The following is a 14,916-nucleotide window of genomic DNA, read 5'->3' as shown; positions in this document are numbered from 1 at the left end:
TTTATGGCCATATGTAAGGCTCTGTTGAGATCTCTGTGATGAGAAAATGCATGCTTAACACACACATGGTTAAGCAACGTTTTTAGCACAACCCAAATGCCCTCCTTAAAGAGGAACTGCAGTCTGCTCACATAATTTGTAATAAAAACATCTTTGCCGTTCTGAAGCTTCCCTCAAACCACTTTGCATATTATTTTATATATACTGTGATTCTGTACTTGCCAAATATGCTGCAGAAATCCCCTCCACTAAGTCCGGCTGCATCCATTTTAACTGTGGGCAGCTGAAGCTGCTGTCTGTTCACTTCCTGGATTTACACAGACACACAGAGGGACAACTCTAGCTCTGCAGCCCTACAGCTTTCATTGGCCCTCTTATGACTCATCCCCCCTCCCTTTCTGGCAAACTCTCACGAGAGTGAGAGAGCTGTGCATGATGTCATAAGCCTAGGCTTTTTACCAGACAAGAAGCAGGAAGTGGGCTGTATAAGGTATTTACTGTCAGAAAAAAAATGTTTTACTATCCAAAGGTAAAACAACAAGGGCAGAAGATTTAATAGAAAGAAAGTTGAAAAAATGACTGAAGGTGTACTTTAAGCTGCAAAGGCAAAGGGTATTCACATGCCATGGTCGTGATGCTTTGCTTCACACCTGAGTCAAAAATTAGCGGGCAGAACTACTGCCAAATCCAACCCACTAGAGTGAATGGGAATGCAACGCAAGCACCCCGCAACCGCGTGCAATGCATGTGGTTTTGGGAATGGTGTGGAATTAACCGGTTTAAAACAGGCGGTGAGGAGGTGTCATATCGCCTCACGAACTGTCAAATGCCTCTGAAAAGTGGTCTGCTTTTCAGAGCAACGGCAAATTAGGCACACGTCTAACCCTATCCTTAGGTGGTTGCCAAAGAATTAGAAATGATACAACCTTAACGTTCACACCTGAGCAATTTCAAGCGCGATTTGAAGCTTCACCAGAAGTGCTTTAATGCTTCACAATAGGAGATTTTCTCTGCTCTTCTGATGAACAGGGAGGGTACCAAGGAGTCTTAAACTGACCCCATTGCTTTCAAAAATCTTTACCCAAAAAGCACCCTGTAAAAGAAGAGCATTAAAACCCACCTCTCCTGCCACCTGTTACTCATATTTTTGCTTTATTACAGAGTTATAGTCTCCACCAGGATGTTCACATCCAACACCCTTGGGCATGTAGGATGCTTGCATCCCTCCTGCCATAAACTGTGGTTCATGTTGCTGGCTCCTACATCACTGCTGCGTCCAATAATGTATAAGTGGATGGAAGCACAGCGCAAGTTGGGAGATCCAGGTCACTCCTAAAAAATGGCATGTTATGATTTGTTGGAGGATGTAGCTCTCCAAGAGAGTGAAGATATGAGGAGCAGTTGGCAGGACAGGTGAGCATTCTTTTTTTTACAGGTTACACGCAAAATTTTTTGCAAAGTTTGTGGAAGTGACTGAGTCTCTTTAATGAGGGCTTTGTCATGGTCATACATCATTCCTTCTAACTTTCAGGGCCCATTCACACCTCTAGGTTGTGGGAATGCAAGTGTTTCCACAATGCATGTTATGTGCATTAGCGCTTTGTAGCGATATTCAATTTCAATGGCATCCTAATGCAATAACCAAACACACCTCCGAAGCATGTGTTGCAGCTCACTACTATGTGTTGTTTGGGAAAAAATGTTGCATGTCCGATTTTTGGTCTATTGACGACCCATTCAAATGAGTAGCACCAAGACAGACTAGTGTGTGAATGGGCCCTCAGGGTTGCGAAAGAACATCAGTTCAACTAGAGGCGGGACAAGATTCTTTGGCACCCAATGTGAAAACAACAAAGTGCAGTCCCCCGCCCCTCATAAGTTGTGAATTACTTCAGCAGTATAGAATGCAGGTCCTGCCCTTTTTTGCACCCTCCTAGTAAAGTGCCCAAGCAAGGCAGCCATCTATTATGCCTACCACCTAGATCAGCCCTGTGTTCAACACAGAAATCTAGGAACGCACGGTACGCACTGCACACATGTGTAAGAGTTACTAGATCTTATACCTATATCATACAGCCTTAAGCCTAGTACACACAATTAGAATGTCGTACAAAAAAATATCACTTTCAAAGCGATCGTATGATAATCTGACCTTTAGTATACAGCTTTCATCCAAATTTTCCGAAGGGACAAACACAAAACATGTTCTCGTACGATACCAGATCATACGATTTTCTTTTAATCAGTAAAGTTTTTGCCGAAAATAAAATACAAATACACTACATCACTTCCGAATTTTAATTCTGTTGTGCAAGAATTTTGGTACTTTAGTAACCTATTCATTTTGGAGACTAGCTTGCAAAAAAATGGACGATCATTCGTCCAATAAGCTCATGGTGTGTGTACTAGGCTTTAGCTGAACCTTCATTCCTGCCAGGACCCTGTTTATAATCATAACAGTTTGGGAAAGGATGGAGAGCTTGACTGAGGAGACAAAATGCATTGTGTGCAATAGCTAAATGTGGTCATGACTTCAAAACAGAATGCAGCATTGTTTTATAGACAGACCCCATTTTGTACCAAAGAACTGTAATTTTAGAATACATTTTGTTGTCTGCTAAAAAAAAAAAAAAAAAAAAAAAGGACCATAAATACATTTTTATGTTCTGTAATATTCCTGCACTGTGCACCCTGCTGATGGTTCTCCTCCAATTAAAGCAGAACAGTCTGGTAAATTACTTGGTGGATGCTGCGGAATGAATCTACAGAGAGCATACCCTCACATGAGCAAATGCTCTAAGGGCAAAAAAAAAAAAAGAAGCTGGTAAATATGTTTAAGGACTTCGCTTATCGTGGAACATTAACTCTCAAATGGTGCAGAACCTACGAAGGTCCTTTAATCCGCAGGGAGCATGCAGCATCCATCCAGGGCGCCTGGCAAGAGCGAGATACATCGCATTTCCCAGCTTTGCTGATCTCACAGCAAGAGATGGTCACGAGATGCCAACTGGCACGCCGCGCAAATCTGCAGTACTCAGCCTAAATTGGAGCAGGCCTGAATATTTCCCCAAGTGTAATTTTTCTTTTCTTTTTTTTTTTTTTTTTTTTTGCAGACTGCAGTTATATTCCTTAATCAATGTAAGAAAAAGGGACGAGTCGTTGGCAGGAGGTTATTAAAGAGGACCTGTGGTGTAAACAAAGCTAGTGTGGGCCGAACCACTCATTTATTTTTAAGGTGTTTAAGGCTCCATTCACACTAATGCGTTTTGTGATGCATTTTGCTTTTTGCAGAAATGCATGGGAATTTTTCAACATGGATTTCTATGGAATATGTTCACAAAATGCAGCGTTTTGCATGTAATAGAATTCAATGGACCCGCATCCAAAAACGCAAATACCGCGTTTTTACCGCGTTTTGCGTTTTTTTTTCTTTCTTTTTTTTTAACACTGTATTCAGTATAAAAAAAAACACTGTAACAAAAAAAAAAAAAAAAAAACACACAAGACGAGGCAAAAACGCATGTTCAAAAATGTGGCAAGCACCACAGAAATGCTCAAAAGCAACATGCATAGATGTGAATCAAGCCTAAGGTCATATTCACTCCTATGCAGGTTGCAGTTTGCATATTCCAGGGGCATTTTGCGTTTTTCAATACACATTTTTGATCCATTGAAGCCTATGGAACCAAAAACCAGAACAAAGTCCCTGGCCCTTTCAATAAAATGCACACCATGTTAAATGGACTGTAATGTGTTTCTGCAAAACTGAAAATGTACTAAAAAATGCATAGGTGTGAACCAGGCCTTAATCATGGTTGTTTTTCAGTGCATTGCAAAACATAACATGTTATATCAACAGTAACGCTAAACATGAGATGAAACTGTTGTGCAGACCTGCTAATTTCTCGCAGTCGCCCCCACCTAACCTATTTATATTCATGAGGTCAAACTGCATTAAAAGCATCCACCTTTAGGAAACAAATAGTAAATGCATCCACATCGATAAAAAATAAAGTGATTTATTAGTTGTTTTCATTGGAGCCTGCAGAGCATTCCAACCATGGTCAATGCATCCTGGGTGCAATGCACAGGCTCCGCCAGACTGTTACCCTCTCCCCCCCCCCCCCCCCCCGCCCTCCTGGTCTGTACAGAGCCACAGACCAACAATTATGGGGTTGGAGCAAGTAAACAATGGACTTCTGCTTCACTGAGATATACAAGTCCCTCTGCTGCGGTGGACTTCCATTCATTGATCACTGAGAATATATCCATGAAGTATGATGTGGATGTAGAGGCGGAGCAACGCTGAATCAAAATACAGGACACTGTGGGGAAAAAGAATCCTGCAATTCAGGTAAGTAAGGCAGTAAGACAAATACTGTAGCTGCTGACTTTTAAGATATGGACACTTACCTATCCACAGAGCCCGCAATGTTGGCACCCCAGCTGATCTAGTGGCCGAATAGCGCCGCTAAAACGACGGTAGCTAAATAGCACCGCTTTACCGCTGATGCCCAGGGCGGCTCAGTGTGAAAGGGGTCTAAGTGTGTATATGCAGTAAATCATGCTTGTTATTCTCACTGTGGAACCTAAGGGGTTAATTCTCTGCATTGTGTAAAAAGGGTGTTTGATCTGTTCTTCTCTGATCCCCCCTTCTTCCACTGTCCCCAATGGATCTCCTGATAGCACAGAGCATTGAGGACACTCTGCACATGCTCAGTTTGGTGTGTATTGTTAGAGATTTTTCTTTTTCTTGGGAGGATGCATGTGATGAGCACAGGGCCAATCAGCACCGTCCATACAGAGGGCCAGGGGTCCTGCAGCCTCATAGGACAATCAGGGGAGAATGAAAACTCCTCCTACAAGCTTTAACCAGACACTGATAGAAGTCACAAGACTGCTATATACCGCTGATGAGAAAAGGTATTTGGCAGTTTATATTTACTAAAATAATTGCATTTCCACATTTCCATGTTCTGTGTACTGTGGGAGAGCAGATATGCAGGGTCCTGAGTTTAGTGACACTTTAATTCGTGAAGATCCCCACACATTTACCATCCTATTATTCACTATTCCCTGTGAGTAAACACTACTGTGTCACACATTTCACAGAGCCTGCCTTCTGAACTACAGAGGTGCTGAGAGGAGGAGTTTCAGGAGGCGGAGTCAGTACTGGAATCACTGCTTGCAGTCAGCAAAGTACCATGGGATATGTAGTTTTTAGAAATGGAAAGTAAACAGCAGAGGAACAGCTACAAAGCATGCAGAGAATCCAGGAAGTTGTGGAAAGAGATGCCCAGCAGACAGGCAGAACTCACAGCATGAAAGGAGATTTTCAAGTAAGATTATATTGAATGATCAGATATAATTATTGTTTGTATTATTATTACAATGCTGATGTTATGAAATGAAAGTCTATGCTGTGATCATAGATCTCCTTTTAAGGAAGCATTAGGTGAGATTTGTGCCTCAGAACCTATGTACAGCGTTTTCACTCCTAACCATTCATTTTAGGACCACGGCCTGTTGGCTCAGTACACACAAAACCACCTCCTGGGGCCTCCATCTTGTCATGACAGGCTCTGTATTAAAGTTACAGATCACGGGTACTGGCATACAGTTCTATTCTGCAGGACAGTGAGTGGAGAAAAGGCAATGCATACAGTGCTGTAACTCATGGCAACCAACTACAAGAACAGTATGTCTGGTTGCTATGTGAAGAAAGAAAAAAAAATACACCCATAAAGGGGTAGATATGTTTGTTGTTTGTCTCCATATACAATATGTGGAACTTTTTTGAAGTATTTATTGAGATAAAGCAGTCATTTACTGAGGTAATGTAGTAATTTCTCGAGGTAGTGTAATAATTTATTGAGGTATTTATTGAGGTAATATAGTAATTGATTGACATAAAGTAGTAATTTATTGAGGCATTTGTTGAGATAATGTAGTAAATTCTTGAGGTATTTCCTGAGGTAACATAGTAATTTATTGAAGTATGTATTGAGGTAATGTGGTAATTTATTGAAGTAAAGCAGTAATTTAATGAGGTAATGTTGTAATGTATTGAAGTATTTATTGAGGTAATGTAGTAATTTATTGAGGTATTTAGTAAGGTAAAGTAGTCATTTATTGAGGTAATGTATTAAGGTATTTACTGAGGAAATATAGTAGTTTATTGAGGTATTCATTGAGGTAATCTTTTTTTGAGGTTTGTATTGAGGTAATGTTACAATGTATTGAGGTATTAATTAAGGAAATATAGTAATTTATGGAGGTATTCGTTGAAGTAATCATTTATTGAGGTAATGTAATGTATTGAGATATTTATTGAGGCAAAGTAGTCATTTATTGAGGTATTTATTTGGTAAAGTATTCATTTATTGGGGTATTAATTGAGGTAATATAGTAACTTATTGATGTATTTTTGAGGTAAAGTAGTATTCAGTCAGAAATTATTTGCCATTGCCAATGTCTGATACTGAGTAAACTATAACCTGACTGTTGCTATGCGCACATTATACATAACCACTGCTTCATTATACAGGCCGTACAGCGATTGTAGAGCATCCCTCAGATATCTTTAGAGAGTTTGCCCCAAACAAGATGGAGACCTAAGGTAGCCATTTTGATATTAATAAACAGGGCAGACCTGTGCAGATCAGGGAATACACAGTGGAAGTTTTAGAGAAGGCTTTAACTGGTGAGGTTATACAGACATTTCTCATTCATTTTTACTAGGACTAAATGAGGTCATTTTATAAAAGGGAGGGGTCTCTGTTACCCATAGCAACCAATCAGAGTCCATTTTGCATCTTTCCAGGGTGAATAAGAGGAGTAAACCTGGTTGCTACGGGTAACCACTATTTTCCCAGTTTCTCGCAATCAGCACCAAATTTGTTTTCATTGGTTGGTAAAAAAAAATAATGGAAGAAGAAAGAATGAAAGTTTATAAGGTGATATTACCTGGGGGTTCTATATACCATAATAACAGAGGGTCTCCGTGAGAGGAGCTGACTAGATTCGGAAAACCCTCCATTCCGGTTGGAATTGCACTCCTGGTGAGACTTGCTTTTAGTGTTACTTGACATTACCACGGAACAACAATAAGCTGCCAAACTGCAAAAGACTGTTACAAAACAATCTCCCGAAGAAAGTTGTAAGTTGAAGCAGGCTGCTATAGAAGACAGAGCATAGTGCAAAAGACAGCCAGAGGCTTCTCCTCCTCAGGTTCCTGAAGACTGCCGCCATGGTGCAAGAGACTTCTGGAGACTGCTCCAATGTTACAGAACACTGCTGGCAGCTTACAAAAAACAGTAACATAGCTACTACCAAGTTGATTTAGATGGCTACCAGATCACAAAAGACTGTGAAAGGCTACTCCCAAATTTCTTCAGGCTTTGGTATTGCAAACATACTATAGTGTATGCGGGGGGGCGAGGGCCGTGTTTGCCCGCACAAGGATGCACATGTGTTCCATGCATCCCTATGGCAGGCAGTCCCATTCATGTCAATTGGGACACAGTGGCTGCAAAGACACAGTCGCTGCTCCCAATTTGCTGTGTAAGTGTATGTCCCAAAAGCACAGCGTCTGCAGTCTGCATTCTAGGCCATTGCACCTGCATTTGCACCACTTTTAAATTGGGGGCAGCAACTCTGTCTGTTCAGTCGCTGTTTCTCCGAATTGACATGAATGGAACTGCCTGCCACAGGGATGCATGGAACACCCGTGTAACCCATGTGCGGGCCCTTGGAGCCTCTGCAGACAGTGGTCTGTTTTAGTATTTACTCAAGCCAGTAAATGAATATTTTATTAGAGTGTCTGTCTTTTTTTCCTTTGATCTTTTATAATGGACCTCACTGAGAGAAATATCAAATGTGGCAAGTCCATGTTAAGAGGGCTGTGTGGAATTTGAAGGTGCTATACTAGCAGTGATCTCTAGCAAGTCTCATGTAATGTGTCTCCAGGCTATGACACTCTCTGATCATCTCCTATAGTATATCTGCAGTCTCTAACCATCTCCTGTAGTATGTCTTCTGTCTCTAACCATTGGCCTTTACAGAACAGTGTGACCCTCTGAGGCCTGTGAAAGGTGCAGTGTTTGACCCTTGTATAGAGCAATGTGACACATAGAAGCCCATGAATAGAGCAGTGTGGCCCCTGTACAGCACAGTGTGGTCCCTGTACAGAGAAGTGTGGCCCTGTACAGCGCAGTGTGGCCCCTGTACAGAGCAGTGTGGCCCCTGCACAGCGCAGTGTGGCCCCTGCACAGCGCAGTGTGGCCCCTGTACAGAGCACTGTGGCCCCTGTACAGAGCAGTGTGGCCCCTGTACAGAACAGTGTGGCCCCTGTACAGTGCAGCGTGGCCCCTGTACAGCGCAGCGTGGCCCCTGTACAGCGCAGCGTGACCCCTGTACAGCCCAGCATGGCCCCTGTACAGCGCAGCGTGGCCCCTGTACAGTGCAGCGTGGCCCCTGTACAGAGCAGGGTGGCCCCTGTACAGTGCAGCGTGACCCCTGTACAGCCCAGCATGGCCCCTGTACAACGCAGCGTGGCCCCTGTACAGTGCAGCGTGGCCCCTGTACAGAGCAGGGTGGTCCCTGTACAGCGCAGCGTGACCCCTGTAGAGGCCAGCATGGCCCCTGTACAGTGCAGCGTGGCCCCTGCACAGAGCAGTGTGCCCCCTGTACAGCGCAGGGTGGCCCCTGTACAGAGCAGGGTGGCCCCTGTACATCGCAGCGTGACCCCTGTACAGCCCAGCATGGCCCCTGTACAGTGCAGTGTGGCTCCTGTACAGAGCAGGGTGGCCCCTGTACAGTGCAGCGTGGCCCCTGTACAGCGCAGCGTGGCCCCTGTACAGCGCAGCGTGACCCCTGTACAGCCCAGCATGGCCCCTGTACAGCGCAGTGTGGCCCCTGTACAGTGCAGCGTGGCCCCTGTACAGAGCAGGGTGGCCCCTGTACAGTGCAGCGTGACCCCTGTACAGCCCAGCATGGCCCCTGTACAACGCAGCGTGGCCCCTGTACAGTGCAGCGTGGCCCCTGTACAGAGCAGGGTGGCCCCTGTACAGCGCAGCGTGACCCCTGTAGAGGCCAGCATGGCCCCTGTACAGTGCAGCGTGGCCCCTGCACAGAGCAGTGTGGCCCCTGTACAGAGCAGGGTGGCCCCTGTACATCGCAGCGTGACCCCTGTACAGCCCAGCATGGCCCCTGTACAGTGCAGTGTGGCTCCTGTACAGTGCAGTGTGGCCCCTGTACATCGCAGTGTGGCCCCTGTACAGCGCAGTGTGGCCCTCAGTACACCACAGTGTGGTCCCTGTACAGAGCAGTGTGGTCCTTGTATGGTACAGGGCAGTGTGGCCCCTGTACAGCGCAGTGTGGCCCCAGTACAGCGCAGCCCTTGTACAGTACAGAGCAGTGTGGCCCCTGTACAGCGCAGTGTGGCCCCTGTACAGAGCAGTGTGGCCCCTGTACAGTGCAGTGTGGCCCCAGTACAGCGCAGCGTGGTCCTTGTACGGTACAGAGCAGTGTGGCCCCTGTACAGCGTAGTGTGGCCCCTGTACAGCGTAGTGTGGCCCCTGAAAGGTGCAGTATTTGGCCCTTGTATAGAGCAATGTGGCCCACAGAAACCCAGTGTGGCCCTTAGAAGTAGCAGTTTGGCCCCTGTGTATAGCATCGTGCGTGACCCCTTGACATCCTCGTGTGTCCACTGTATAGATCAGTGTGGCCCTTGGAAGCAGCAATATGATCTTATGCAGCGCAGTGTGGTCTCTGCATCGCGCGTTGTGTTCCCCCTGGAAGAAGACGTGTGGCCCCTGGAAGCAGTGATTTGGCCCCTGTAGAGCGCAGCGTCTCCCGACAGCAGCAGCAGCACATCTGTCCAGCAGCAGCATCAGCAGGAGGAGGGGGAGGAGGGGGATGGGGGGTGAGTGACGCCGGCGGAGGGCTGAGCTGTCTCTCCCTCTGCAGAAGCGGCCGCTGCCAGCACACAGAGCATGTCTCCCCCCCGAGCCTGCTCTACACTGCTGGGGGGCCCGGGGCCCTAGACTCCCCCACGGACCATGTCGAGCAGCATCCAGGCCAGCATGGGGATCAGGTAATCTAGACTGAGACAGACAGCTGGGGAGGACATATTACTGAGGACCCCCAAATCTAAAGACCTTTTCATTCCTGGACATAGAGACCTTCACTGCTGGAGACACAGGGACCCTCATCACTTGAGATCCTCATCTCTGATCACAGAGACCCCTCATCATTGGAAACCCTGTCTCTGGACACAGAGACCCCTCATCTTTGGAGACCCCCATCTCTGGAGACAAGGACCTCTTATCATTGGAGACCACCATCTGTGAAAAGAGAGAGCTCTCATCGTTGGAGACCCCCCATCTCTGGATACAGAGTCCCTTCATCCTTGAGGATCCCCATCTCTGGACACAGAGGACCCCTATCTTTGGAGAAAACCCCCTTGGACATAGAGCTCTCATCTTTGGACCCATTATTATTTCTTGTAGCCCCCCTCCCCTTCACAGGTGTCCAGAGACTGCCCCCTCCCTGGTAGTTGGACATAGAGACCCCCATACAGTACCTCAATCGCTATATCACTTCCCTCCTATCTCATTTGTTTCTGGTGACCACAGATAGCCCCATCATCACAGAACCCAGCCCCCCTTCTTCACTAACTGCTCATTGCACCCAGCTACCCATCTTCCCTGAATAATCACTGGACGCATTTACCCCCCTTACACACCATTCCTGGACCCCAACTAATTCCTAAGGACAACCCCTCCCACAGACACCCAAAATCACACCCCAACTCTGGATACAAACAGACCTTCATTGTTGAAGAGCCCCCCCCCCAGTCCCTTGGAGGGACCCCGATATTACTGATCTCCCCCATCACCAGACTCGACCCAACACCCTACCTTTACTGGACTTACCTCCCTCCTGTAAATTAGGCAACTACCTCTGGACACAGCTCCATCCCTCCCTCCCCTGTCTCCTGGACACAGATACCCGGATCTGGCCTTCTGCGGGGGATTCAGCTGGGACCCTCTTCCATTTCTCAATGGTCAATGAAAGCCGGACAATGTACATCCCGGAGGGAGACCACCAAGGTGAGAGGTCTTAGACCACCATTCCCCAGTAAACCTGTTCCCCATAATGCTTGCTTGTTCTTCACCTCCCCCCCCCCCCTTTGGGGCCACCAAGATGATGTGGAACTACAAGTCCCAGCCTGACCTTCTGCCTGGGACTTATAGTTCCCCTGCACCCTCCGGGCCCATCTCTCTCCCCTTGAGCCCCTGTCATTTCGGTCCTAGCAGTGGCTGTCATAATGGTGATTCACGGGTCCTTCAGGCAGCTGTCATGTTCGATGCAATCCACAGGTCCTTCAGGATGCTCTGACACCATCCTCTGTTGTCTAGAGCTGGCACGTACGTGCTGTAGCATGCAAAAAAGTCTATTTCGGGGCTGTGGGGGGCATTTTATCAAAAGTTGGCCCCCCTCCTCCTACCCCAGCCTCTCTCCTATCAGCATTTTTGGAGGGCACGCTGTCCGAGAGGGCCTCATCTCCTGAGCGCACGTCTGCTGGCTCAGGCCTGGTCAAGCAGAGAAGGTTTGTTGAGGTTGTCTGCAGCGTGTCACCTCCTTGCTTGCTGTGTGTATGGTTTGCAACATGCATTTTATCAGTAGCCAAAAGATTTCTGTGTATTTTTGCTGTATGTGGCATGGCACTTGCAACATGCATTTATATATCTTTCTATATATTTATAAATCTGGAACTATGTATACCTTCCCATGTATGATTGGTTGTTCCCTGTAAATGCATTTACAGTTTATTTTCAACATATGAATTCTTGGAGTTCAATGTTGCCCGCTTGTCTGTGCACACTACAATATTTTATACCTGCCACCCCCTCTCTTTCCTGGTCTTTTAATTATTTTCCTCTTGTAACAATAACTCGCCTCCATGCCCACATGCAGTGCCTGGGGACCACATGCACCAAGTGCCCAGGACGGCCGGTTGGCACTGCAGGGCTTACAGGCTCGGGCCTGGACACGACGGCTGCCTATCATTATGACGGATAATACCGATCATATTAAATAAACAGATTGCTCTCTTCATCTTGTTAATGCATTACCATAAACCCCAGAGCAGCCGCTGTCTCGCTGTACTCGCTGAGGGAGGGGGGTGGTATGCTTGCCGGGGTTGTGGTAGTCAAAAAAATGCTGTTTATTTCAGTGCTTAAAAGGAAAGAGTAATAATACTTTATCTCAATTATTTATAACAATGTAGCAATTTTTAAGTATCGCACGTGATAATCTGGTGGTGTATCCAACGTTGTTGTTGTTCAGCACGCTGGAAAATCTTCTACGGATTCTTCTTCTTCTTTTCCGTAAGAAAATGAGAACGATGCTGTAACTGCGCACTTGTTGGCCAACTCCTACTGGCATTTCTGTTTTTTTAGGATGCAAAGATTTAATTGGAGGTGGATGTTCTGTTCACTGCCCTGCATTATTTGGGAATTTTTTAGACCGTGCTGTTTTCGCTTCACAAATTTTAATGTGTCTCTGGTTTATTCTTCTTTATCACGTTGCTTTTTTTTTGTGGTACAAAAGTCAGTTTTCAAGAATGATTGCACAAGTTCTCACTCTTGGCGATTGCCGCTAATTGTGAGCTTTTTATGAATCGTTTATGAGGAGAGCAGAAAGCGGATTTGTAGGTGAAGATAATACAAATCAAAAAAAAAAAATGAGACAGACAATTGATAAGCAATAAATCAATAACTATAAAGACTTCACGTCTCAGTGCGTGACCTGAAAGATTCGATGAGCGAATGATTGATAGATGAGATTGCAATTATGGCTTGGTGAAATGACGTCAAGATCTTCCTGTCTTTAGAAGACTAGAAGACAGTTACTGTTTTTGGAATGTTAGTAAATGGAATCAGCGTGCTGGAAAATATCTGACGCAGATGAACCCACGGAAAAGGAATTGGCAGAGTGGCCAAAATAATCAATTTCTTATGTGGAAACAAATATATGAGGAAAAATCTCCAGCAATGGACCGGTGTGAGTCTTTTGGAGGATGGAAAAACTTTTCATCCTCATGGGCGCAATGTTGAGTTTAATCAAGAGCTCCGCCCCTTCCAGCGCTCAGCCCTCCCCAGGCTGGGATAGCTGACACTATCCAGACACACCTGGGTGATGTCTAGATTTGGCGATATGCACTGGACCAGGGCTATGGGGAGGCCCCAGAATTAACTCTTTGCTATCTAGATCTATCATAGTTTATGTGAAGGGCCAGTGCTGTCCAAAGTTGGCGTTTCAGGGGGCGCGAAGAGTCCATTCACTCGCATCTTTTTTATATCTTGGCAAGACCCCTCATTCTCTGCCACCGGGCTATAACGAACGTGTCACCCTCTTGCAGTTCAGCCCCCCAGTTATCGGTTTGCTTCTCAGTACTGCAAATACTCCAGAAGGGCGACATCATTATTTGTAGCAGCAGCATGATAAAGGTGAAACCGGGAAATATTGTTGGGATTTTCTCACCGCAGGAGTCCAGCGTGGGCTTTAAAATTACTGCAATGATAAAATCCTGAGATAACATTTGTTGAAGGAACTGTTGATTGGTTCATGTAAGACTGATAAAAAAACAAACTGAGGCAACAAAACCAAGCAATATGCAATTTATTTTGAAAGCGATTAAGGATCATTCCCATTTTGCTGTAGACAAGGGAACCGGCTTTTTCATTGTACTTGTCCTGTTGTGGTGGGGGACACGTCACAGTAGGTAACCAAAACATGCAGATATTTAATGTTCGATTGGCGATCAGCTAGTGATTAGTCAGCCTCTGGGTGCCCTTTAAATATTCGTCTTGAGCGATTTCTTTTGAGGTTGTGCGCATCAGAAAAAGGCCAGACTTTTTTTCCTGATACTCTTAAGCTCTTAAAATGTTTCTGCCCTCAAAATTGGAAGTTTTAGGTACTTAACCCTTTGGGTGCCTCGTGGGAATTGAAATCTGTCATGTTTTATTCTTGCTCTTGCTACGCCTTAGCTGATGGTTTAGAAATATGCTGGGTTGGCAGCCTGCGTACACAAAACACTTGGGTCACCATGGCCCCACACACAGAGCACATAAAGTAGAAGAAAGCTTCCTTGGGAAGGTATAGAAGGTCTGTAGCGATTCTTGCTAAGGTCGCTGACCCCATGTTAATTCTGCAAGTGAGTCATATGATGGAGAAAATGGATCTCTGCTGGAAAATGGGGGGTGGCATTGTGGTGCAGCTTTATCTGAATATTCTGCTTCAGAACCACGGGGCAGAAGCACATAAGAAATTAGTTAACAATAGTTGTAAAATTTGCACATAAACTCTGCTTCTCTTATTTTTTTGTATGAAATTGTTTGCCTAAAATTAATCTAGTTCACAGTGTTGAGTTGCAGACTAACAATGTGGAAATCACTCTGGCCATTTAAACCCATCATGCCAGTGCAGAGCAGTCAGCAGTGGAAAACTCTGCCTGCCTTTTTCCATTTCCTAGAAAGCTTCCTTCAGGTAGTAGCTCTGCCTTTGCCTGAGCACTGTAGATAATTGTTTAAAATGGTTGTGCCCCTTCCCTTTACATAGAATGCTACTCAAACGCTCTTATCTTAGCTAACGTCATATGTATAAAGCAGTGAAGCATTTAGCAAACATTCACTGCAGGTGAATAGGGTGGATTTGATTTAAATCAACTCAATTTAAATCATACTTTTTAAAGAGCAACTGTCATCTCTGACCTGTAGCGGCTCCTCCTCTGACCCGCTGTTGATTCCCTGACAGTCCCATTTACTTTAGTGGGATGGCTGGTGATGCGGCAGTGATACAACAAGGTGAGGGACGTGGCAGCAGTAGGTGAGTGGATTCCCGCTAACA

At 45.5% G+C, this 14,916-nt stretch overlaps 1 protein-coding gene across 6 annotated transcripts in view; it reads left to right on the top strand.

The window, feature by feature from the left end:
• Positions 1 to 9,949: 9,949 nt before the first annotated feature.
• The window catches only part of CACNA1C (calcium voltage-gated channel subunit alpha1 C), a 780,229-nt gene continuing 775,262 nt past the window's right edge, over positions 9,950 to 14,916 (top strand). For all 6 annotated transcript variants that reach the window (XM_073621582.1, XM_073621580.1, XM_073621584.1 and 3 more), the window contains exon 1: positions 9,950 to 11,114. In XM_073621582.1, coding sequence (XP_073477683.1) covers positions 11,066 to 11,114 — 49 coding nt within the window. In that variant the 5' untranslated portion in view covers positions 9,950 to 11,065. The remainder of the gene's footprint in view (positions 11,115 to 14,916) is intronic.

Source organism: Aquarana catesbeiana, linkage group LG03, assembly GCF_042186555.1.
Source record: "Aquarana catesbeiana isolate 2022-GZ linkage group LG03, ASM4218655v1, whole genome shotgun sequence".
Taxonomy (NCBI): Eukaryota; Metazoa; Chordata; class Amphibia; order Anura; family Ranidae; genus Aquarana; species Aquarana catesbeiana.
The sequence above is the reverse complement of the archived record's forward strand: the minus strand, read 5'-3'. Positions and strand labels throughout refer to the sequence as shown.